The following is a 25,945-nucleotide window of genomic DNA, read 5'->3' on the forward strand; positions in this document are numbered from 1 at the left end:
ATGGGGACAGGAAAACCAAAGCGGAAGAGACAGTATCATCGCACACCTCCATCCATCGACATCCGGATCAAAGGTCAGTTGATATCCCCATCCCATCTCCTTTTCTCTTTCTTTGAACAATCATGATTATGTTATTGGCACACCTTGCATATCACAGAATCGTGATTATTGCTCACTTAACATTTCCGTGTGGAAAGGAAAGCTATATAATCAAGCATCAGCGTAATCACCAACCATCCACCCAAGGACAGAGGTGATTGCGTGGTAATTTTCCCATTGTAAACCAGAGACTCGTCGGTGCACACGTTGAATATATGGTTCAGGGCAGTTTGTCCAAATCGTGTCATCAAGCGAAAATTTGTCGATAAAGATATATATATATATATATATATATATATATATATATATGTTGATAAGGTAGTTGAGAAAGGGCGGCGAGACGCTCGAAAATTTATGTGAAGAAATAAACCGTTGATGAATACAGCATGAACTTTGTTGCAGCTTTGTTACTTATATATATATATATATATATATATATATATATATATATATATATATATATATATATAGAGAGAGAGAGAGAGAGAGAGAGAGTTTCTATAAGGGGAGTTTTATACAGGTATCTTTTTTTATTGATAGTGTTGTTTTAGATTTTTTAAGGATGATATGTCAATATTTGTTTGTATGTGCTGTATCAGCCTTATTTTTTTTTTTTTTTTTTTGCTGTTGTATTTCCTTGTATTTTACAACTGCTGTTATATATAATGTCTGGATAGATATAAAAAAAAAAAACAGGTGCAATACTGGATGTCATGGATGTATATTTTGTTACTGAGTTTAAGTTTCTCTGTGTTACTTTGTATGAATTAATGATATGTGTCGTTATTTTCTGTGCTTCATTCCGAAATGCGTGTTTTATATGTGTATCTATGTACATCGTATGCCACTTGAATCACAAAAGTTCTCCATTTTATGGACAATAAATCAATGAAATGAAATGAAATTATATACATATATATATATATATGTATGTATATATATATATATATATATATATATATATATGTATATATATAGTGTGATGATGCTGATATTCCTACCGCACGCCTCTGTCATCAGTGAAATTATAGTTGAGACAATGTAGATAACAGAAGATGTCGCATGAAACCGGCAGAGTTGTGAAGCTTTCGACCGTGGTCTTCCTCAGCTTTAATGTCTGTTTGTGAAACGAAATATATGTTTTTGAGCATAACAAATCTGAAGTCATTTACACAATATATTAAATATAAGTTGAGCATGAGTTAATAGTTACATGACATACTTGGCAATATTTTTTGGCACTTTGCAACACATTCAACAATGTATAACTGGAAATGAGTGTATAGTGAGTATATATAGCATACAAACATATCATACAATAAAAATTATCAAACATATATCATAAATAAACTAAATAATATGATTACCTGCTAAGCAGACGTTTGCGTTGCCTGGATGTCTTGTGGCTGTCTTGTGGCGGGATGTGAGTGATCATGTGATATTGGGGGAAGGTATGTATATATATATATATATATATATATATATATATATATATATATATATATATATATATATATATTGTTAAGTCTATAGTACTTGTGTCTTGTGATTGTTGGACGTTTTCCGGGCCTCCTTTACATTATCAGTCCCTGCATTGTGGCTCCGTTATATACACTGTCACGTTTTATATCAAACGTAGATAGGAACCCTACCTTGCATGGCTTTCGACGAATCAGCGGCATTTAACCGATTCCTTGCGCCTCAAGTTTGATCAATTTTTAGGATGTTGTTCGAACATGACCTTCTTTCCCTAAAGAATGAAGGGGATTGTTTTGCCTGTTATGTATGGAGAGTGTGTAGTTTTGCTGTCACTCTGGATCCTATTCACGATCTCATTCTCAGAGAGTGACAGCAAATACGAAAAACCACAATTCCTTTTCAAATTTCCCATGCGTCAGGTTCCTCAGCCCTATCAATTAGTGTTCTGAACCCGTCCGATACACATCTGCAAAGGCGTACGTAAATCTCCCCTCGTAGGACCTCGTATATCCGTTTTGCTAATTGCTTTCTGAGGATAACGATTGCCAAGGTTACGTGGAAAAGCGCGCTCTGAGACGTAAGGCTCACTTTACCGCAACTAATTGATAAATTGCCCTACACCGACGTGAATAAACACGGATCGTTCAGCGTTTTAGTATTAATAGCCACGATAAGAAAGTGATGTGCATATAGTACTCGATATATTTATTCATTCATCTATTCATTCATAAAAAAATTACTTTTCTATATCATTTTGCAGTGTTAGTCGATTCATTGTACAAAACTGCTTTCGAAAGTCGCCCTGCTTGTTGTTTCACATGGGTTTGTACGTCATGAAAATACATGGCCGGAACATAATGTACATGAATAATACAAATCAAGCTAAATGCAGTTAGAATTAGACATTCAATCGAATAATAAACATACAAGTATATCATGCGCAAACAAAATCAGAATATGAAATCAAGTAAAATTCTGAAGCTTAGCAATATTTTGTTAGCATTCGACACAGGAGAGTGCATTTAGCGGCAACGCATACAATCATGTAAATGGTTTCTTTTATATTCCGTTCTTGCACTTTATGGGTAATTGGAAGGGACACTAAATTTCTCGTTATATAGTTTGTGGACTCGACCCAACGACCTCCTGATTGCTCGACAGGTGTCATATCCCCTTAAGTGATAATTCTGGTCATTCACGTTTTGATTATTCATATCAACATTTCTAAAATAAGGTACATTTCTAGTACGCTTCTTCGCAGCTACGAGTGTATCACTCTCCTACCAAGAAGCTCCTTGCTCCTACGTTGCAAAAGGACTCAGTGCATTAGGAGATTCCTGTCTGCGTGATTCTTGTTTAAAATCATCCTTTTTTATACCCAATACAGCAAAGAATATATGGGTATACATCCTGCTTTCTATCGTCCATTGTGAGGCGAATACATCTCACAGGAATAGCTCAGTAAGGCCTTATAATTGGAGAGTGATGGGCAGCATTTACATCGGGATAATGAAAGCCTGTTATTCCGTGTGCTTCGAAGGACTATAAATTATCTTTAGTCGTCACAGTATATCCGTTTGTACTTTAGGGATTTCCTGGTGGTCAGAGACAATTTAAGTTTGTATATCTTTGTAATCACATCAATTGACAGGTGGAATTAAGCTAACCAATGGATACCAAAATGATAATCTCTTTACAAATCTTTGTTTTTTGGTGTGATGCACCAATGTTTTTCAGTAGCCTATTTTATACCAATTGGTATAATGGTGTACTAAGCAGCGACGCTCTTGCATCGTCTGACTGTCTGCAAACTAGTGCGTCAACAAAGCCCCTGCATTATCCGTGCTAATAATCTGACTTGACGAGCTTTCCTCAAAAGTCTTGTGCAGGCTGCAAGGATTCAGTTGAAATGAAAATCAGTAATCTCTCAATCACTCTCTCATTCACGTTTTCGCGAAGTCTGAGGAGTTTTAAAATTCCCTTTCAAATCTGATGTATTTCAATATAAATATTCTATGAATATAATATTTTAAAGCAATATTTCATTGTTTATGCAATATTTGTACTTAGTTCCATGTTGGATTACGATGCAGTTTTCTCTTGCTTCTCGGGATTTGTGGTCCGTTTCTCCCAAAGTTTTCTCCTCTTGTGTCTCCAGCCTGTAGGTTTACTAAGTCATAACTTATTTGCCTTGTTTTCTTTATTTCCTCTTTCCTAGCCCGTTTCCTTAACATTCTCACAATTATAGGCAAATTGAGCTTTGTATAACAATGCTTTCAATAAATCTTATTTTTCCTGCTGAATTAAGTGTGCGTACTACTATACATAGCATGCATAATCTCGAACTCACCAGACTAATGTTCAATAAAAGTGTGGCGTAGGTCACACTTTTATTTGTTTATTCATTCGTTTAGTACAAACGGGGCGGAATACATTTTCATTTCACTTGGACTTTAAAACGTATAAACCACATAAATAAATCTACGTGTGAATCTGCGAATGGCCAATGAGCAAAAAAAGAAGAAGCAAAAAAAAAAAGGAAAAGGAAAAGAAAATGGAATCGAGATCCTTGGGGGAAGAAAGACAACTTGGAGCAGAAGCAATGACAAGGAACAAGTCATGGAATTTATATATATATATATATATATATATATATATATATATTTATATATAATGATATGAATTTAAATTATATTGTAATAATATCACATGATATTATATCTTTATATTATATATTTTTTATATTTTTTATAGTATATATATATATATATATATATGTATATATATATATATATATATATATATATATATATATATACATATATAGACTGCGAGAAGGGGTCTCGACCATTTACAGTACCAGTGTAGCTCCTTCATCATTTACATTCAGTGTGAAAAGAAGAGCAAGGTGGACGTAGCTAGGGTCAACGTGCCTGTTTATTGCCGCCGAGCTTTCGGTCCCAAACGGACCTTCATCAGGGCTGTAACGATACAAAAATGACTCACTCGTATGGCTACACTAATAAATATATATTCATATATATATACTAATATAAATCTAACTGGCGTGAGTCTATAATAACTGTGTAATCAATCAATCCGTAATTACAGCTGTATATAACATAACATATATAATTACAGCTGTATATTTTTTTTTACAGCTGCATAATTACAGCTGTATATAACATAACATATATATATATATGTATATATATATATATATATATATATATATATATATATATATATATATATATATTGTTTTAGTTATTTATATTGTTATATTATATCATATTATACTTTATTTTATTTTGTTATACCACCGTAAATTACGTTCCGTTACGAAGTACTGCAGTAAACATCACTTCTTCTTTTTTCAGAAACAACTCTCGTGAAGTAATTTTTGCAGTCTGGACACATCTTCCTCTGCAGATTTGTGACCCAATCTCTTTACATCCACGATAGAGTGGGAAATTTATTGTTCGTTGCATTTGGATCTGTTAAACCCTAGATACGTTCCCAGGGATGAAGGTAGATTGTTCTGCATTAGATCCGAGTCATTTGTCTTAAAGACAATAACGAAAGAACTAAACTAAAACAAGAAGGAGAAGAAGAAGAAGAGAAACAGGAGAACAAAATGAAACGAAAATCAGAACAAGCTCTGCGTCTCTCGTGTGACATGAACGTCAAGACACCAAACACCATCCTCTGCCCGTAGCGGATTGTGTTACACGGACTCGCCCCTGTTACTCGTTTCTTCGAGGCTATCCATTAGCGAACGGCTGATCGCTAAGGCCGCATCCAAACACATCGAGGGGCTTTTCTTACCCCAAGCATCTCAAGCTTATCCACCGGGAATCATTACAGACACCACTGACAGAGGTTGAAAAAGACAGGACGTGAAAGGAAGTCTGAACAATGTATTTATTGTGCATGGAGAGACTCTCTTTATCTCCCTTCATAGAGCTTGTTCTCCGTTTCCAAAATAGGAATCATTCAATTCATTTCAAGAAAAATAATGAGAATACCTCTAGGGAAGCATGTTGGAAGGAGGTAAAAATCAGATAATATCATATCGTGTGTCTGCATGTGTATAATGCGTGTGCTTTGCATCGATAGATACTTGTGCTCTCATATTTCTTTATCGAGTTTTGGGCGCCACAACATTCTAGTTTTATATTACTTTGACTGACACGCATTAAGAGGTGAGAGCGCCCCCACTGTTTGTTTGTCTATGTTGACACTAGCTGGTCAATAATTTTCACATACTTTTGTTACTATGTGCTGTACAAGCGCGAGACCATCATCGTTATGTCGAGACTGGTATGGAGAATAGCGTGTCATCTAGGAACATAATACTGTATAAATGTTGATATAATGTGTTGTGGTATGATATGAGAAAATATTAATTGATTTGTATTTTTCTTTAGTTGTTCCTTATCTGGATTATTGCTGTACGGTCTGGGGCAACAAGACTAAAACATGTACGCAACGATTGCAGAGATGCCAGAATAAGTTTGCTCGGCTGGCCTTAAATGCCGACAAATTTTCCTCTTCTTCTCCTCTGTTGAAAACGCTTCGGTGGCAATCAATCGAACAAAGACTTAAATACCAACAATGTATAATGGTTTACAAGATCTTAAATGACAGAGTGCCGGCTTATCTAAAACCACTCATTGCCATTAGACCAGTGTACTACCTCACAAGATACGCAGTCAACAGCCCCCTCTTTGTGCCTACACCACGGACAGAATACATGCGAACATCTTTTTCTTACCAGGGAAGTGCAATATTCAACACCTTACCAGTATTCTTACAAACTTGCCCCTCTTTTGAAAGATTTAGAAAATTATGCCGTCAATTGAGTTACACGTTTTAAATAAATATTGATTATGGTATAATGATTATTTATTGAATGTTTTAACAATTTTTTTTTTTTGATGATTTCTTCTTTGGTTCCATTAACCCCTATTATCAGTGCCTTCAGTGCCTTCTCCTCTAGCGATTACTTATTCTGACAGGGGCGCAATCCCGTACTCTGCACTTCCCAACTGATTCACTTTCCCGAAAGCTATGCTGTCTTTTGCTTCAATCCGGATGCACGTGATCTTTTCCTGCTCACACCCGTGCATATTTGACCTGGTCCACAAGGTGGGAAGAATTGGTTCTCGGCCCATGAAGTCAGGCAATAGAATTATAGCCAGCCGTTTGACCTAAAATCAAATTATCAATGGGGCGTCCTGTAATCATCCTCGGCCATTCCTGATCACTGCCGGGCAGATGGGTTCATCCACTTTAAGGCTTCCAAGCAGCACCCCGTACTTATTTTCAGACAACATTTCAACGTTAGCTGTCTCGGGTAACTCTTGATTATACCGGAAATACATTTTGAAAGCGAAAGGCAGAAAGAGAGAGAGAGAGAGGGGGGGGGGGGGGGAGGGGAAAGAAAAATATTTAAAAAAATGCACATAGAAGGAATAGAGAGAACAAAGTAGGCTCCTATTTCAATATTAGTCCTAACTTCGATAAAAATGCCTTGAGTCATTCTTGTAGGACTCTCCGATGAATCCTGCAGAGTGGATCCATAGTTATTTTGGTAGTCATGCATAGTCTTTCTTTATAAATCACATTACAAAGACAAGTTGACGCCTTTAAATTTTTTTCAAACTGCGATGGGTATCAGATTGTAAGATAATGAGACATTACCATTATCAAATTTAAGTGGTATTCTCGTTGTGATGATCATGAAGCTGGTCATTTCCATCATTGAAATCATCACCATGTGTCCTAGCAAAAAGATAATAATAATGATAATAATAATAATAATAATAATAATAATAATAATAATAATAATAATAATAATAATAATGATAATAATAATAATGATGATAATAATAATAATAATAATAATAATAATAATAATAATAATAATAATAATAATAAACTTAATAATAATAATAATTATTATTATTATGTGGACCTGCTGCCATATTCATATGTACAATTAAGGCGGCATCGGAGTCGAGGACTATCAGCGATACTATGCAGTGTAGTATATTGGTATTGGAGCATATTTTGATAAGAGAGGAAATAAGTTTGAGATTAACATCCTTTGGAATAAAACGCAGCAGTATAAATTTGAATGCGATATGATAATTACTGGTATGTCTTGTAAATTGTGTTCACAGAAACCAGAAAATTGTATAAAGCCACGAATCTAGGTTTACTACCTTGTTTTTGTTTGTTAGAACGTTTTAAGAGCATTCTTTTGGGACAACCTTGACTTGTTTTGTTTTGTTTGTTTCAATTTGTTTTTGAGCTGTTTGTAGTCCATCTGAGTGAATAATGGATAATAAAGTGTGTTCTTCTGATATCATACAATCTTCCTTACCTTATCTGGCCGTGTAACTTTCGTAATAAGAAACGAATCATAAACATGAATAACCATATTATATAGACATTACTCTTATGGGCACATTTGATTAATTTCGCAATTAGTATGACAGGCAAATTATCAAATCACAATCGATTCACAAGACCACGAGCCGTTTTTTCCCCTTGACTCCTCTGTTTTCTTATCTTGTCCTCTCATCTCCTCTCTTCTCTTCAATTCTCTTTTCTGCTCTTTCTTTCTCTTTTTCACTCGTCAATTTTCCTCCCTTTTCCTCCCCGGTTCTTCTGTCTTTCTTCCTGCCTTGTACTCTCCTATCTATGTCCTGGCATTTGATCCTTATCTGTTTTTTCCTCTCACTCTATCTTCTCTTCTCTCTCCATTTTTCAATATGAATACCTCTAGACAAGTAGATTATTTTGTGTTTTTTTATTGTGTATTCTGGCGGACGAGAACTTTTTCTCCGTTTTAGCACATGTCATGCGGATGACGCCAGCATGCACACAGTCAGCCCTCACTCAGCCTGAATAACGCCAGCTAGCGACCTCGCTGCAAGTCACCACGATACTTGTTGCCCAATGTTTTTTTTTTTTTTTTTTTGGCTCCGCTTGCGAGTGCGCAAGCAATTATCTTGTGGTGTGTGTGATGATGAAGATGATTGCAGCACGATTTCGTTCCTGTTTCCATAGAAACGTTGCATGATGTAGCTGGTATAAAGACGTCCCTTGTGTTCAAAGGTGACGATGCATCTGACAGCGTACCAGCAGCGGTTCTCTAGCATTTTTAAATTGTCTGTGCAAACGGATAAGATGTAAAAGAAGAGACAAATCTTGCCATATGCCAAGAATGAAGTGACAGTTATTACAGGCTATGCAAAATGCTAGAGGAACACACACACACACACACACACACACACACACACACACACTCACACACACATACACACAAAAATAAAAAGACTCGGAAGAGATTGTTTACTCGTGCTCTTTGTCAGTGAGATGTTCATGAAACACAATTATTCGAATGAAGTTCTTGTTTGCTTGAGGACGGCAGCGCACATAATTATTGCATCAATTCATCCTTAGGAACTGTCGTTACCATGGTTACTGCAGTCTTATTTTTGGCATATATCACCGTGACATCAATCCAGACATCTATGACAACACAAAAAGCATCACACCGTGTAGACAGAAGATGGGATATATTTAGGATGACCGAGCCTACATCTTTAGCATCCACAATTTTGGTCTTTATTCAGTCGACGTGATAAAGGCACGTCGTTAAAAATGAAATACAAGAAGATGATAAATCGAGAAGGGAAGTATCGCCGATTTGTGTGCGATTTCATTTATCATGTTTATACTTAAGGAAGAGGAATATGGCCTATTCATCTTTACATCTCTTTATCTCTGGCTTTCTGCTATATTTTCGTCTTGACTTGTTATGAGTCGTTTGTGTCAATTTATATTGTCAGCATGCTTTATCTTAATGTATAGGCTTCAGCTTCTGGGTGATAAATCTAACCTTTTCCGCGCAAATGAGTCCATTATCTTTCTATTCTTGTATACAAATATTCAAAGTGTAAGTGTTTACGTAGAAAAAAAAAAGTGGGACCAATAGTCATTCCAAGACACGGATAAGAAAACGATTTGATAATAGGCTTTTTGACTTTATGAGATATATAGAGTGTATTGATCTGCTAAAAAACGACAGACAACAAAACGAAAGAAACAGACAAACAATTCTCACTTTGCAAACAGTTGATTGCTTTTGACTCTAGCTCTTGGTTTAAATATGACGGTTTATCCATCTTATTCATTCATTGATTCTTTCTTGGCCACTGCCTGTATAGTCAGAACAGAAATCGTATCCCTTCACGGAGTAAATACATACACACACGTACGCACACACACACACATGCACACAAATATATATTGTTTTCATTGTCGCAATTTTATATAAATGTATACCGAGTATTTACGGATTATGGAGTTACCATATACTGATACTTACATTTTTATTTTCGTTCTTTTCAACAGGCCATTTAAATTTATCTGCCGCTATCATAGTGAACATAATTACTTATATAACATTATGATATAATACATTTTATTTATAAAAATAAATACAAAAGCAAAATACATCCTAAACCTTACTTTCATTTCATTGACTCTCCATGAGTAATTATGCGGAGAAGAAGCTGTGAGTATGAGTTAGGGCCAATACCCTATAAGATCACGCCCTAAACTTCCTCATACATTGTATTCCAAATGCTCGTGTTTTTGTGTAAAATGTCTACTCTTGCCATTTCATTCTCCTTCACTATTCCAAGAAATTCCCTCACAAGGGAGATCAGCGCCCTCCGAGAATGAAAGAGAACGGACTTTTGCTCACGTCAATGATTTTTTTTCTGTCGTAAAGAACTGAAAATCCCCTTCCAAAAGAAAACAAAAGCAAAATTAACAAACAAACAAACTACCCTATGTTGTTTTTTTCTAAGATGCATCGTCTGACAAAGACTCTCGGTCGATAGCACGCGCCAACGACAACCACATATCACCATGGCAACTGGAGTGAATCGGCGCCAGCAACATGCATTCATATATGAGTGTAGTGAACTTTTATTGAATAATTTTCTCAGGGGCTTTCTTGGTAGAGTAAAGCCACGTTGCCATCTAAATTTGTTTTGTTTCGTGCTATATTTTAACTATATGTAATTACTCTGTTTTGGTTTGGATTCTGGGTATGCTGTTGTGTTCACAAAGTTTCGGCTACGAATAGTTTACTAGTACATGGCCAGTAGCTCACAAGCGATGATAAGAAAATCATGAAACACATAATTATTTTCAACAGGTCGAAATACGCACTGCCGCGGATTCGCCTGCTGTATGGGGTTAAGTTGAACGCGTTCAGCGCCTAGTTCATTTGCAGTTTTGTGTTAGATATCGACTCACACCCGTTTTGTGAACCAATTAATAACACACAAATTAGGATTCTATCAAGTTTAATCTCTTCAGCCAAAAATTTACACCTGGAGTAAAATACTCCGTTCTTGAAAGCAATGAAATACATACTTCGCTTAAATACTATGTATATGTTAATGTCAATATCTAAATTTGTCTTGATATCATATCCTTTGTATTTTGATGGTTCATTGCAATTGTGTATCTCGTGTCATGTTTGAATTTAGTTGCAGTGACCTGTTATGCAAGCATCGAAGAAAGGGACTTTTTCTGTAATAGATTCAGGTAGAAATCAAAGGTTGTTCGCATTAGGACAGACACTCAGTGGTACAATAAGGATATCACTCGGGAAAAACGAGTCCGGAGAAACTTGGAAAGGCAGTGGAGGTCCTCTGGGCTTGAAGTTCATCGTCAGATGTATTTGGCTTACCGTGGGAAAGTGCAGTCTTTGATTCGATCTGCAAAACAGGCATACTACAAAAACTTGGTTGCTGACTGTGCAAAGGACTCAAGAAAATTGTATCGCCTTGCTAATGACCTTCTTAATCGAAAGAAAACATATGTGCTCCCTGACCACAGTGATGTGAATGAGCTGGCCTGCAAGTTCAGTGATAGTTTTAAGGATAAGATATCAGCAATTTGCGACAGTCTGACGCCAGACACAAGCAAAGTCCATTCAGCATCAATACATTCTTCAACTCCTTGTTCTACACTGGATCAGTTAAAACCTGTTACCTCAGATGATGTGAAATCTATTATAAAGAAATCTTCAACAAAAACATGTAATCTTGACCCAATGCCCACTGATCTCCTGAAGAAGTTTCTGTCATTTGTTGTACCTACTATCACTGATATCATAAATTCAAGTTTTGAGAGTGGTGTTGTCCCTGCTGCTCTGAAAGTTGCAGATGTACGACCAGCACTCAAGAGACCTTGACTGGACCACAATGATCTTCAAAACTACAGACCTATATCTAATCTACCGTTCATCTCAAAAATTTTGGAACGTGTTGCTTTTGATCAACTCACTGCACATCTTGACGATAACACTTGTTTGATAGCCACCAGTCAGCATACAGGAGTAACCATAGTGTTGAAACTGTCTTGGTGAGTCTTTGTGACAACATTCTGCGAGAAATGGACAAGGGCAAAGTTACTGCACTTGTTCTCCTCGATGTGTCAGGTGCCTTTGGCACTGTTCATCACTCAATCCTGATCAAGAGGTTAGAATCCTTTGGAGTCACATCACAAGCACTTCAGTGGTTCAGCTCGTACCTTCATGGCAGACATCAGCGTGTCTCTGTTAATGGCGTCTGTTCTCCTCAAACTCTTCTTTCACATGGAGTTCCACAGGGATCTGTAGGTGGACCACTTCTGTTTGTTGTGTACACACAGCCTCTTGGCAATATCATCCGTTCTCATGGCATCAATTTTCATTCATATGCCGATGACTTTCAGTTGTATATATCTTTTAACCCAACGGATGAAAACCTCTCCTCTTCAATCTATGCTTGGAAAAATGTGTAACAGATGTCAAGGAATGGATGTCCCAGAATAATCTGAAACTGTATGACAGTGAATCAGAATTCATTCTTCTCGGTTCCAAATCTAACCTGAAGAAGGTGTCTCCTTTGCTTACCATCCGAATTGGAGACTTGGATATCCATCCTAACAAAAAATGCCGAAACCTGCGTGTTGTCATTGATTCAGGTATGACTTTCAATGACCACATTTCCACTGTTTGTAGAGGAGTGAGATTTCAGTTGCGAAATTTATCGCACATTCGTAAGTATCTCTCTCCTAAGACAACTGAATGCTTGGTTCACTCTCTTATATCTTCTCGTCTTGACTTTGCCAATGGGATCCTGATAAACCTACCAGATTACCAAATACATCGCCTCCAGCTGCTCCAGAACTCTGCTGCTAGACTGGTAACTCTAACGGGGAAAACTTCACACATCTCTCACGTCCTCCATAAATTACAGTGGCTTCCGGTTGACAAGCGAATTGTCTACAAGATTTTGATCCTGGTTTTCCGTTCTTTACATGGCACAGCACCCAGTTACCTTCAGGAACTATTTCAAACAAACCAACTAGATTTCTTCGTTCATCCACTGCTCACACCCTTCGAGTTCCCCGTACTCATCACTCGTGGGGCAATAGAACTTTCACCCAGTCTGGCTCTTCTCTCTGGAACTCACTGCCATTGAAACTGAGAATGGAGACCTCTTTCCCTCTGTTCAAGAGGGAACTCAAGACCTTTTTATTTCAGTAACTGTGCTTTCTTTCAATTGGGATCTTTTCCTGAATGAAGCAATGTGGGAGGAGGTCTTACCTTTCTGCGCCTGGAGTGCCACTGTGTGACAGACATGGCGCATTACAAGACTCTATTATTATTATTATCATCATTAGATCCAGATTTTTTCGTGTCAATGCGACTTACCATGCATCATATGCATTCATTATATTTAATTCAATAGACCACTGACGTTCATCAAATTGGTGTGGTGTGTAGGTGCTCAATAAGCAACTGTTAATACATGGTTGTATACTACTATACTATCGATAATTTGAACCGATTGCTTCCTCGCACAACGTACTGCATCATTTGCTTTTCCTGAAAAAAACTAAATGATTGCCATTACTGTATCTTATAATTCTGTCTTTACTTGGTCTCAACTCTTTAATTTTTTTAGCTGTTGTATAAAACAAATAGTGAATGATCCTTGCTCATGCAATGTAACAAAATATTGTATTCGGTGAAAGATGAGACGCTCTCGAAGCCGGGTTGAATAGAGAGTCTCATCTACCACCTTACGAGATTTAAAAAAAAAAAAAATAAAAAAAAATATATATATATATATATATATATATATATATATATATAGCAGTCGTGATCATTCCCTATTTATATTATCGTCTCATATGGACTCTCTTTGCTTTGCCTGTGTCTGTGCAGTAGCATCTCTCCTACCATGCCTACTGCCTGCTATATGAGTAGGCTGATGCATACAGCAGTCGCTTTTCTCAATTAACTGTATTTCAAAGTCAGCGACTATCTACCCGCTTGGACCTTGGAAGAAACGTTTGCCCAAGGGAATGCCTTGCACTGTATAAAATCATCGAAACGGTTCGCAGAAAATTTGAATGAAAGCGGAAAAAAGGAGAGAAAATGTAAGGAGATAATCTGATACAGTGTCCTAAGGACATTTGCGCTTGCTTACAAAATATCACATACCCCGCACACACAAAATGTGTAAGGGAGTATGGGAGTATAATTACTGGATACTGTAAATATATATATATATATATATATATATATATATATATATATATATATATATATATATACATATATATATATATATATATATAGATATATATACATATAGATAGATATAGATATATACGGGGCGAGCGGTTAGATGGTCAGTTGGTTACTCATTTTTTTCTTTAAAATAATCTTGTAAGTTTGTCAGTTATTAACTTGAAATTTGGTAAACATGAATTTCCACAGTAATCAAAGTAATGTAGATATGCCAGACACACGTGCGTGTTGGGCAATTTTTAAAATTAAATTCAGCAAATGTGACTCCAATAAGATGTCAATGTTGAATAACCCCTCGCCACGGTAACACCATTTCTAATGCAAAGTGGCACAGAAATCTTGTAGATTGCATAACTTCTTGTTTCATCAGAGATTTACATAGTTTTCGTTGGGATATATGTGTGTAAGTAAAATTAATTACTACTTTCCACAGTGAGCGGTGTTTGGCTGGGGTATGAATCACAATCAGTGATATCTGTAGTTTCAATCAACAAAATCATTCTTCAGGGTCAGTAGGTTAAATTTTTTACTGAATCGATGTCCAGAATATTGCCTTCCTCCACTTCACAGAATGCCAAAGTTCATAATTCTCTGCAATATTTTGACGAGAGTCACAAAAACTTCTCTCTGTCGAATTATGAATGTAATATATACATGATGAGAGATTAGGAGAGCCATCTAATTCACGTCGGACCTTGACGACTGAGCTGGTTCCACTGAATCATTCATATAAATGCCTTGTTGAATTATGGCGGATATCCGAATAATAAATTTTTCACGGGCATTGTTACTCGATCTACGTTTTATACTTTAAATCCCGAGTTCTGGTCCCACAAAACAGGAGAAGACCTTCTCAAATATAAACAAAATTGGGGCTGACAACAAAAGTGTCCCGTAATCACTGATAAATCCATGATACATTCTTCCCCTCTACTTAACCTCTGCAGCGAATAATGAGAAATCAGCTATAGCTTAATTAGAGGCTGGCCTACCGCAACGCATAGGTAGTGTTCTAGGTCGTCGATACTATATCATTGGTGATGGATGATGAGTTACTGTCCATCTCGTTCATTCTCTAACATGTCTAAAAGACCTCAAGTGTACAGACATATTATATATTGTTTCAAAGCAAAGTCGTCAAGTTGACGAATCTTTTCTAACATGAAATATAAAGAGGCGTATAGGGTACCATCCTAATCAGCGCTTTTCAACAGCCAGCCTATTTCTAAATCATTTTTTTTTTTAAATCTTGTTTTTATTGTAGTATGGGAAGGCCTGAGGTTCCTTGGTCAAAATGCTGCAAGTGGTATGGCGACGTTGGTGGCGTATATCGTCGCAGTCATCGGCTACCTCGCTAGGTTCAATCCCATCTCTCTGCTTGCCCGATGGCTCTTGGCGCATGCGACCAGGAAGCAACCCCGTCGTCTCCTGACATACCAGCACTACCACACGGTTACCTACCAACCGTCCCTACTGGAGCGCCTACGAAATACTTTTAAGACAGGTCGGTACCTTTTAACGTCTTGTTCTACTTCATTGTCATTACCTTTTCTTCCCGTTTCATCCTTCTCTGGTCGTCGACCAACTTACAATCCCTTTCATAACAAGTTTCGTTCTTCTTTGTCTTTTATTGCTTCTTGGCCTTTGATCGGTCTAGAGCGTGGTTCAGTCTTCGTAGCTAAACAGAACTAAAAATAGGAAGATAACAACGTGAAACATCAATTAGCCTTCCAGCATACCACCCAATCCTACAGGTAACCACAGACTATAAATTTGCCGGAGAAACATGAAAAGAAGTCATACAATCTCCACAACACCCAGGTAAAATTCGAACCAACGCCCATGACGGGCGACGAATGACAAAATCGCAAGAACTCGATAATGAGTATTGTATGAAGGCTTTGGCTCTGACAAACTGGCCTCGAGGACATATTTACCGTTGTGTGTTTCGGTGTTGTTTGCTTTATGACATATGTGGTTGTTGTTGTTTGCTTGATAGCCTTGATGTCTTGTCCAAGCATTCCCAATATCCCACATTACCTTCTATTCTTCCTTCTCGCGGTTCCACCTTTTTTACCCTGTGGGGGAAAATTATAATGCCGGATGTGTTTTTTCATGAACACATTGTGAAGGACCAACAAATCGGTATGTTAGTGAGGATAAAAAAAACCCCTGACTTAACCAAAAATTACAATAAATACATTGAAGACTGAGTTTATGCAACAAAAATAACTATTTTCGTGACGGGTGAAGGATCAACCATGTCAATATAACAATGAAATGAGTCAGAACCCCAGAGGAAGGATGAGATCGAGAGTCAGCTAAAAAAAAAGAAAAGAAAAAAAAAAGCGAGAGACTAGACGTGCTCTCTCCTTCATCTAAACAGCTGACAGACGGTAAGGGGATGTTTGATGACCATGATGATGATGATAATAATAACAACAACAATAATATTGTTATTATTATAATTATTATTGTAATCGATATTATTATTATCATCATTATTCTTATTGTTATTATACAGTATTATGCGCCATATCCAATGTATAAAGGACTCAAGGCGAATAAATACAGAGCAAAAGTAAATTGTATTTTTAGTGACTTTGGCGACAAGAGAACTAGAAGCAGATGATGCAACAGTCTTGTGGGGGTGTAACTTTGAATTAGGGAAGTAAAGGTTAAGTGGTAACAGGAAAGGTTCATTTAGATTCACACTGACAACTGAAATGCATCGTGACGTTGCATTAAAAATCAGGCCTGTGTTGCATTTTCATGATATATCGCATGTTTAAATTTTTCAACGAGTGGGGGTGAAAAGCAATATTATATCAACTGCCGAGTTGGTTCTTTTCTCACACTTCATTTTCTTCTTCACACTTCATTATCATTTTAGCTTTCTCGTGGAGACATTAATTATGACAATGATAATGTTTGATTTGTTTTTGATTTATCATGGTCTAACTTGATGTCAGTATTGTCTGGGGCAAATTATTGTCCCATTTTTTTCCTCTTTTTTCTGTTTCTTTAAAAAAAACCGAAAACATTATCTTCACATCAATCAATGAAATCTTTCTTACAGATAGTTAATTAATATTGTAAAACAAACAAAACAAAGCAAGATGAAATCATCCTATAACTATACGGTTTTTCATGTTTACAATTTTCCAGTTATAGCGATCTTCCAGACGCCATCATGCATACATGAAGCTGACTGGAATGTTTTATTCGGTCCCCCATCTCCCCCCCCCCCCAAAAAAAAAAAACAAAAAACAAAAAAAAACAAACAAAAACACACATTAACGTGCCAATGATGACATGCGGCCACAACAAATTGACACACAACTCGTTAAGTCTCTGTTAAACCTTCAATTTACGAACGTCCTTTCGGGTGTCCCTCTAATTGTCAGCTGACCATTTCTGTATCTAATTACTTCAATGACCACTTGTACCTCCGCACATTGTTTATTTTTGTTTTCTCTGTGCAGACCGAGCGACTAGGCGGGAGCTCCTCGACTGGCTCAAAGAGAAGCTACCGACGGGAGTGGGCGTCGAGGACTTCAAAGACAGCTGGTCCAACGGGGTCACACTCTGCGCCCTAATCGAGGCCGTGGTCCCTTCCACGTGTCCGAGATATGATCTCCTCAAGCCAGAGAACAAGGTCAATAATTGCCGCCTGGGGATGACTCTGGTACGCAAGACCCTCGGTATAGCGGAGGTGAGTCCGGCACGATAATTATGGTGTCAAAAAGTGCAAGCTTTATGCATTCGCAACAGTTACTGAATATTTGGGTCACTCTCTATGAGTATGTGGATTTACACACACACACACACACACACACACACACACACATGCATAATAGCATAGACTAACGTCACCTTATGTTCCATTTCATTGCACATTATAAATACTCCTAGGAGTACAAGAAGATATAATGTACTGGGAGAAGGAGATGATAAATACCAATTTCATTGATTACAGCAACAACGCAGTTTTGTGTCACTTCTTTGACATTATTTTGTTTTCATCAGTAGCTCGTCTTTTTCCGTAATTCTGTTCTTTCAGCCAATGGATCCCGAAGTCATGGCGAATCCGTCACGCATCAAAGAAAGTACACTGCTGCAGTACGTGCTATCCATCAAGTACGCCAGCTCCGTTCCCCTGGAGACCCCCATCGACCGCAAAGGCCCCTGGAGTCGGGAGGGGGCGTGGTCGCAGCGGCAGAGCGACGAGGTGGTCGACGAGGAGCGTAAGAAACTGATGGAGGCAGATAAGGTGGGTCTTTACACTCAGAGTATCCTTCCCCTTCTCCATTGATATAAAAAGAAAATCACGTAATTAAGCCATCGACCAACAATCAATCAAACAAAACAAACAATACAGTAGCGTTTATTTGAGAGAAGAGTTCATATCTAGTAATGGCGTGATTGTCTATTGAAACTTAACAGATTATTGTTTTTCAGGCATTCGTTGGAATTTATGTGAGCTCATGATATCTAGCTCATTTTATCATCTTATCACAAGCTGATTTAGCTTTAAATGCCAACGTAAAGGTAATTTCCAGAAATGCTTACGTAGTGTAATATGGACTGCTATTCTGTACTGAGAAGTAACCTAGTTGCACCATTTTCGCAATGTATGTGCGTGTGTGTGTGTGTGTTATGTATTTCTGTACAAGCATTTCCTTATGTACGTCCTAAGCAAATAAAAGTCCGCTCTAATCATGAAAAAAATCAGAAAAGTAGAAATGAAAATGAAATGATTTTCGCGCTCTTTTCATCGCTTTATCACTATCCCCTGTTTATCTGTCTCTCCATCTTAATCTCTCACTGTCTCTTTTATCTGTCCCCTTTCCCTCTTAACCCCCTTTCTGTATCTCCCATCACTCTCTCCCTCATTCCCTGTCTCTTCTGTTTTCTCTCCCGCACGTATTGATTAGATTGACTGTACAGCAAGTGGCAGCGGGCTTGTGATGGCCACAGTTGGGAAACGAGCAAAATTCAATGTCTACACTCCGCGTTTCATCACAAAGAGCTTACACATCTATATCAAAGGTTAGCGCATATACTGAGTCATATAGGAGTGTCATGGAACAGTGCATACTCATCACTGTATGAGCTTCAATTTAGTTTCATTTCATTTCATTGAAAATTTATTCAGTTGTAACCCTGACGGTACCAAAACATATCGTGCTTATTGAGTCTAAAACTATCTCACCGTGCAACGGCCAAGTTACTTGTAAGTTTATTATGGGATGCACAGAAAGAATTATCATAGTCACTATTGCCTGAATTTGATTGTGCCGTGGGTGATTCGATAAGATCTACAGTGCAGTATAAACAAATAGAGTCATAACAACGAAGGGTGAAGGGTGGAAGAATTTGACATCTAACCAAGATTACCCTCACCGCTGGACGTCATGTTCTGATTCCTACACGCGCTATCTTGGCATGACATCTGATAAGGGCGCGATAGTGGCACGCCCCCTTCGGCCAAAACCATTTCCATCTACGTCAGTGGGAAGTTGAAAGAAAACAGTTGCGTTTTTTATTATCATTGTATAATTTCTTCACAGAGGGTATGACATGTTGCAATAACTAAACAACTGTGCCATGCTGGTGTACAGGTGTCGCACGTACGCAATTATATCTATTACCAGATTCTATAATTACAAAAGAAAAAGTGGGAAAATGCGGAAATATGATTATGAAAATAATCATACCGACATTGTGCATTCTGTTTATCTATGTCATCATCATCCCTTAAATTTCGACAATACAAGTATCATTGAAAGCGATGAAAGATTTGGACAAAATGCTTACTAGTAGCTCTTAGAACTTCTGAAGTCATTGGCTTAATACCAAGCAATAATGACTGTCATTATGGTACAAACGAAGCACATAATAGTATAATGGAGAATAATCACGATTGTGCATAATGGCTCATTATGAACTGACTGTCCTGTTCATGTTTAGAATCTTGATAATTCTATCTGAAAGATTTTATGAATACTGCACTGTCAAATAATTAGCCATTGATGTCAATATGCAAATCTATAGGTGCACGGATCATTTTGGGTGCCGACTCTAATCTACTGCTGGTGATCAAGAACGACACTTTGTCAAACTGACCAATGGCTCCGTAACATTTGGCGGTCGACCAATGATGGGAACGTCAAGGAGAAATAGCCGAGATAGGTGTTGTCTTCTATTCTTGTCCGAGTTTCTCGACTCTGAACGAGTTCCCCTTATCTCTGTTACACATCTAGGTCCCTGCGGTGAGAGTGTGCGGCGAAAAATAATCAACCACTTGCCGGGCGGCCGACCTCATCGCGACGATCCGGAGTCATCTAATCAAAGCGCTGCATCGGGGGTGGAGGAAACAGCGGCCTCTTCGTCTTCGAATGCATCCCCAGGAGGCGGAGTGATCCCGTGCGAGTACCAGTGCGTGCGGGAGGGTCACTACGAAGTCAGCTATGTGCCCCGGTCCTGCGGGAATCACGAGATCACGGTCACGTGGGGAGGTGAGCACGTGCGCAATAGCCCTTTCACTGCGCGAGCGTCACAAGCAGATAGGCACTATCCAGCAAGTGACCCGGCACACCCCTCCCGAATCGTGTGTTTCAGGGACGAGAAGAAAAGAACCGAGCTTATGGGTAGTCTCGACATTGAAGGCCAGGACGGACGAGAGGTTGGTCGCCCTCCGCCGATATCAAGCAGAGATTCCTCCTTGCACTCGGAGCCCGACACAGTCCCCAATCTGAAAGCCCGTGCTCGGCGGCGACAATCTTTCTGCCGCCAATCCCACGTCAACACTCTGCGTGAATCCTACGAGAGCGGTGGAACTGCCTCGCCCTACGACAGCCGCTGCAGCAGCATGCTGATGAGCAGTACGGAGAGAAGTATGGACAGTGACGTCTTCTTCCCGTATGGGGTCGGGAGAGCAGCTTCCTTCATAAACTCGCGACATGGACCGCTGCTAACAAGCACATCGTCATCCCGGAGTTCGATGAGTCACAGGAGTAGTTCCATCCTAGGAAGTGGCGGTGACAAGTCTGGGACAGTGCGTACCAGACGAAAGGTAAAAAAATGTTTGTAGGATTATGATAGTGAAAACGGACTTTTTGAATGCAAGAAAAATATGCCAATAGGTCGCCGAGATGGCTCAGATGATAACTGAGCTGTCTTGCAATTAATAAATTGCTCGATATTCGAGGCCTAGTAAGTCAAGTTGTGCAGTGTTGTGTATGTCATTATGTTGTACCGTAATTGTAGTAAGAATATTACACTACATCTCAAAGAGTGAAAAATGAGGTATTTAATGTCAGAACATCACAACTAATGCATCCATAGGATACCACTTCTACTCGTAAAGAGGAAGTTACAATCCCGATACTTTGCGTGTGCGCAGTATCAGACGTATCCAATTCATCAATTTTGATGCACTGTATCTTGTTCGTACATCTTTTTAGAGGATCTCCTAATGATACAAATTCCCTATCAATCTCAAAGAATTTACCCATTCGTATACTTCACATGGAGAGGCAAGAACTATGTACATACGACTCTAGACAGAAGATAAATGATGTTGAAACGCTGATGCCTTTAGTCACGTGGCTGGGTTCAGTCTTGAATGTTAAAAGTTTAAAATGTACATAGACCCCATTGCTTCAATATTGTATTCAACGCAAAATTCGACATGCTTATATGATTTTGGGCCGTTATATGCCTGTCTAAAACGTCGCAGTTTTGAATCGAAATCCCATGTAAAACAATAATGATATACAAGAATTTGGAGAACTGTGCTTTTAAATGCTTTATAACAAAAAAAAAACCCAAATAAACAATCGTAAATAAACAACCAATCATAATGATTCCTAACTGCAAATATGCATAATGACATCTAAGCTACATCGTGCCTTTTTTTTTCTCTCTTACAGAGCATCTCGATAAGGAAAAACAGCCTTTGAGACAATGAAGCAACACATATTATTCAATATATTTTGCTGTCTCATATAAAAACAAAGGTACCTTGGATTCAGTCATATTCCGACTGCATATACCCCGTATTTACGTGTATCTGTTTGCACAACCTCATCCTTTATCTCTCCCCTCTTCCCCATCTTTTTATCTCTCTATCAATCTGCGTTGCCAACAGGTGATCAAACGAACAATTCGTGGTGCAGGCGGTAAGGAGGAAATCCAATACCCAAGCAGCGCTGATATTTCGTCCATGTCCGGTATGTCCACCACAGGGCTCTCGTTCATGGGTATGTCCGGCATGTCGTCCATCTCAACGACCTATGATCAGGGTAGCCTTTACGGATCAATGTCTGTCTGTGACGACAGACTAAACCGAAGAATCAGCGCTTCCGCGTCTCCGTCTCCCTCCCCAATGGTGGTGAGACCCGCATCTGGCAGGACCACTCCCGCTGGGGGTATTCACAGGTTTGCCGACCGCACTTCAAGGCAGTTGATGGATAAAGTGATGCAGGAGCTCTCTAACCGGAAAGACCTCGAAACTGTCGATCCGGAAGGGGTTAAATCTTCCAACAAGTCTGCGTTGGATTGTACAGGTATAAGACGCCTCGCAGACAGTGCAAATTTGACATCGATGAAAAAGGACTCTTTTCAAAATAAAGCAAACGAATCTACGCATATTGCTAAAGACGTTCCCACTACTGGTTCTTCAGATAGCAAACATAATTCGAGGGACACACAAAGCCCCACATTTCTCGACGTCGCATCTGTTGAAGGGGATGGGAGCAGCAGGCAAATGGAACCTCAAACCACGATTGAGTTCGAGCCGCAACTTGGTGTAGATGCTTCTAAAAGCGCTAAAGATGAAAATTCCAGCAGTGCCTTGACACCGTCCCCACAAAAAGATCAGACAAGCGACGAATCAGGTTATTCTACTCTGGATGACAGTCTCAGGACATCACGGGCTGCTAACCAGGGTTTACAAGGAGATGAAAATGGAGGTAAACGAGAATTTCGCCCCGATGATCCCGGCAACGGTTTCGAGTTTCGAAAACAAGGCTTTAGACCCGTGAAGCCGGTGGAAAGACACGAAGCAAAGGGGTCAATTGTGGCTAGCACCATAATGGAAGCCAATGAGTACCTTCACGCGCCCAAGCCACAGAGACATGCACCAAAGATGAGTGCACAGTCTCGTCGCCGGAAGGTGAACAAGCAAACCCAATGCACTGCTGACGACATCAAGAAGGAAACTGGATGGATAAGCAGACGCAGTGCCTTTACCAAACAGAAACGTAGGGAACAAACAGAGGTGTCCTTCGATCGCGCCCCGCACAACATAACAGCCTCTCCAGAAACTACGACAACTAGCCCTGCACTCTCTGTAAAGAGTAACGAATCCGAGCCGGTCGTCATTTCACGGAAGAGAGTTCCCGGAAAGACACCATCGCTAGAAAAGTCACTCTCTGGGGGCAGTAGACAAGCTGGCACCCAAAAGCGTGGATCTAAGTCAAAGTCAGTAGCGCGACAAGCAACTTTTGATAGTGGTTTTTCGGATGAAAATGGACATATCTACAGTATTGCTAATCGCGATCCATCTCACGCGCTGCCACATTCAATCAATGCTCCTGGCGCATTCCAAGCTAACCACCAGAGCGACGAAAAGACCAAATCTGTGTCCCAGGTCAACAAAGACTATACAGTTGGCAGGGCTATGGTAGATACATCAGAGTTAGATGATGTCTTCTTGAAAGAGGAATTTCCGAGTGTGACAAAGACTGACATACGTCGAGGAGAAACTGAAACGAAATTCCTCGTCGGAGATCATCAAGAAGGTTTCGCCTTTAAAAGAAAACGAACAGAAAGTGCATCGGAGACGGCCAGAAAAATCATTCTCTCCGAAAAGCCTGACCTCAAAGTCGAACACTTACTCGACGATCGGGAGATTATTGCTGCAACTAACAGACGACCCAGCTTTTCCGCGATCAACTTTGACCTATCACATCTTCATCACGTGATCGGTTCGCACGAAATCGAGCAAAGTCCGGACAGGACTCCCTGCGTGAGTCAGGAGATTCGGGACGTTTTGTCAGTCGAGCAACAGCCTCTTGCGGCAAGTAATCCCCCGGCTGGTCAGCCCGAACGAAGTGTCGAGTGGAACGAGAGACGAAACGATGTTACCGACTTACAAGACGAAGCTAAGCCTACGAGTTCTACAGCTTCCAACCTCCAGGAAAGCTGTCAACCCTTACGAAATGAGGACATTCCCGTTAGCAAACTCCTGGCCAGCCTCGACAACGACCCCGACTTCACAATAAGAGAGTTCCTCAGCAAGTTCATGCCAGCCCTCAACGGGGACCTCATAACCAAGGATGGCGGCAGACTGCATCCCACTCTGGACGCCCTCGAGCAGGAGATGGAGGCTTCCTTGACCGACATCAAATCGAGCATTACCTCGAGGGTAGGAGCCGAGACGAACAGCAAGAAGAGTAGCCGCAGGCATACGCCTCGCCTCGGCACCCCCTTGAGCTCCGGCGGGCAGAGCTCTATAGACAGCCACTTCTCTACAGTGAGACCATCCTGCTGTCAGGCTATGGGGATAGGAATTCACGAAGGGATCGTGGGAGTTAAAAACAATTTCCAGGTAGGTTAGCTGAAGTACAAACTGAACCTCCGCAACAAAGTACAGCTTACATGAAAAAAAATGTCTAAAGTCTTAGCCAACTATAATTCACTCCCATGCATAATTAGGGCTCTTCATTTAAATGTGCATCATTTTGCGCCGTAAAAAGATTTGTAAATAATAATAATAATAATAGTCAGTTCTTAGAAACGCATAATACCATACAAATAGTCTCTATGCGTGTACAAAATAATGAAACAAAATCTATCACATATTTCTCTAATTCAAACATGTAATCAACAATTGTCAAAAAGGTGAGTTTTTAACACAGACAGTAAATGCTATCATTGAAACCAGTACGTCAAATACTGTTTTGAATGTAGCGCGACACTTTAGTCTCGGCCCCAGAAGTGAAGTCGTAGTGGGCCTAATCAGCATGGGACGTGAAATAAGAAAGTCACAACATAAAATTTGGGACACCACATTTTAGCATTAAACTGCATGGATAGTTTGTGATTTGATGCCATCATCTTAGCTGATATATCTCGTTTGACCAATATCTTTGTTTTGTGAAACTTTAAAATTCCTTGATTATCTTAGTTTTGTGAAACTTTATAATTCCTTGATTATCTTAGTTTTGTGAAACTTTAAAATTCCTTGATTATCTTACCTTATAACCAAATTACAATGTACACGCATTTTTACCTTTTTGTACGTCCAATTTTGCTATATCGCATACATGTCAAGTTGTTAATTGTAGAGAACTGCATTATAAAAAGCATCAGATACTAGTATATTTCTCATGTTCTTACAATCTGTTTAAGATTTTTTTTTCTTTCATCTTTCTCCTCCCCCCCCCCCTTGGATCCGACAGGTTGAGACGACCAACGCTGGAGAGGGCTCCCTGGGGGTATTCATTCGCGGACCGCGTCCGCACACTGTGTGCGAGACGAGCGTGACATTCACTGGCGACGATCTCTACGAGGTGGTCTATGAGGTCAATCTGGCCGGATTCTACGTCATTTCCGTCAAGTGGAACGACAAGCACATTCCGGACAGTCCATTCATAGTGAACATCACTTTTTAGA

General features: G+C 39.2%; 1 protein-coding gene across 1 annotated transcript; it reads left to right on the top strand.

Annotated features, from left to right (window-relative positions):
- On the top strand, nucleotides 1–25,944 carry LOC140238293 (uncharacterized). The gene is made up of 8 exons (XM_072318229.1): nucleotides 1–73; nucleotides 15,525–15,764; nucleotides 17,746–17,975; nucleotides 18,324–18,533; nucleotides 19,198–19,312; nucleotides 20,527–21,338; nucleotides 22,416–24,878; nucleotides 25,732–25,944. The coding sequence occupies exons 1-8, from the start codon at nucleotides 1–3 to the stop codon at nucleotides 25,942–25,944; spliced, it is 4,356 nt and encodes a 1,451-aa protein (XP_072174330.1).
- The last annotated feature ends 1 nt before the right edge of the window (nucleotide 25,945 follows it).

This window comes from Diadema setosum, chromosome 14 (assembly GCF_964275005.1).
Source record: "Diadema setosum chromosome 14, eeDiaSeto1, whole genome shotgun sequence".
NCBI lineage: Eukaryota > Metazoa > Echinodermata > Echinoidea > Diadematoida > Diadematidae > Diadema > Diadema setosum.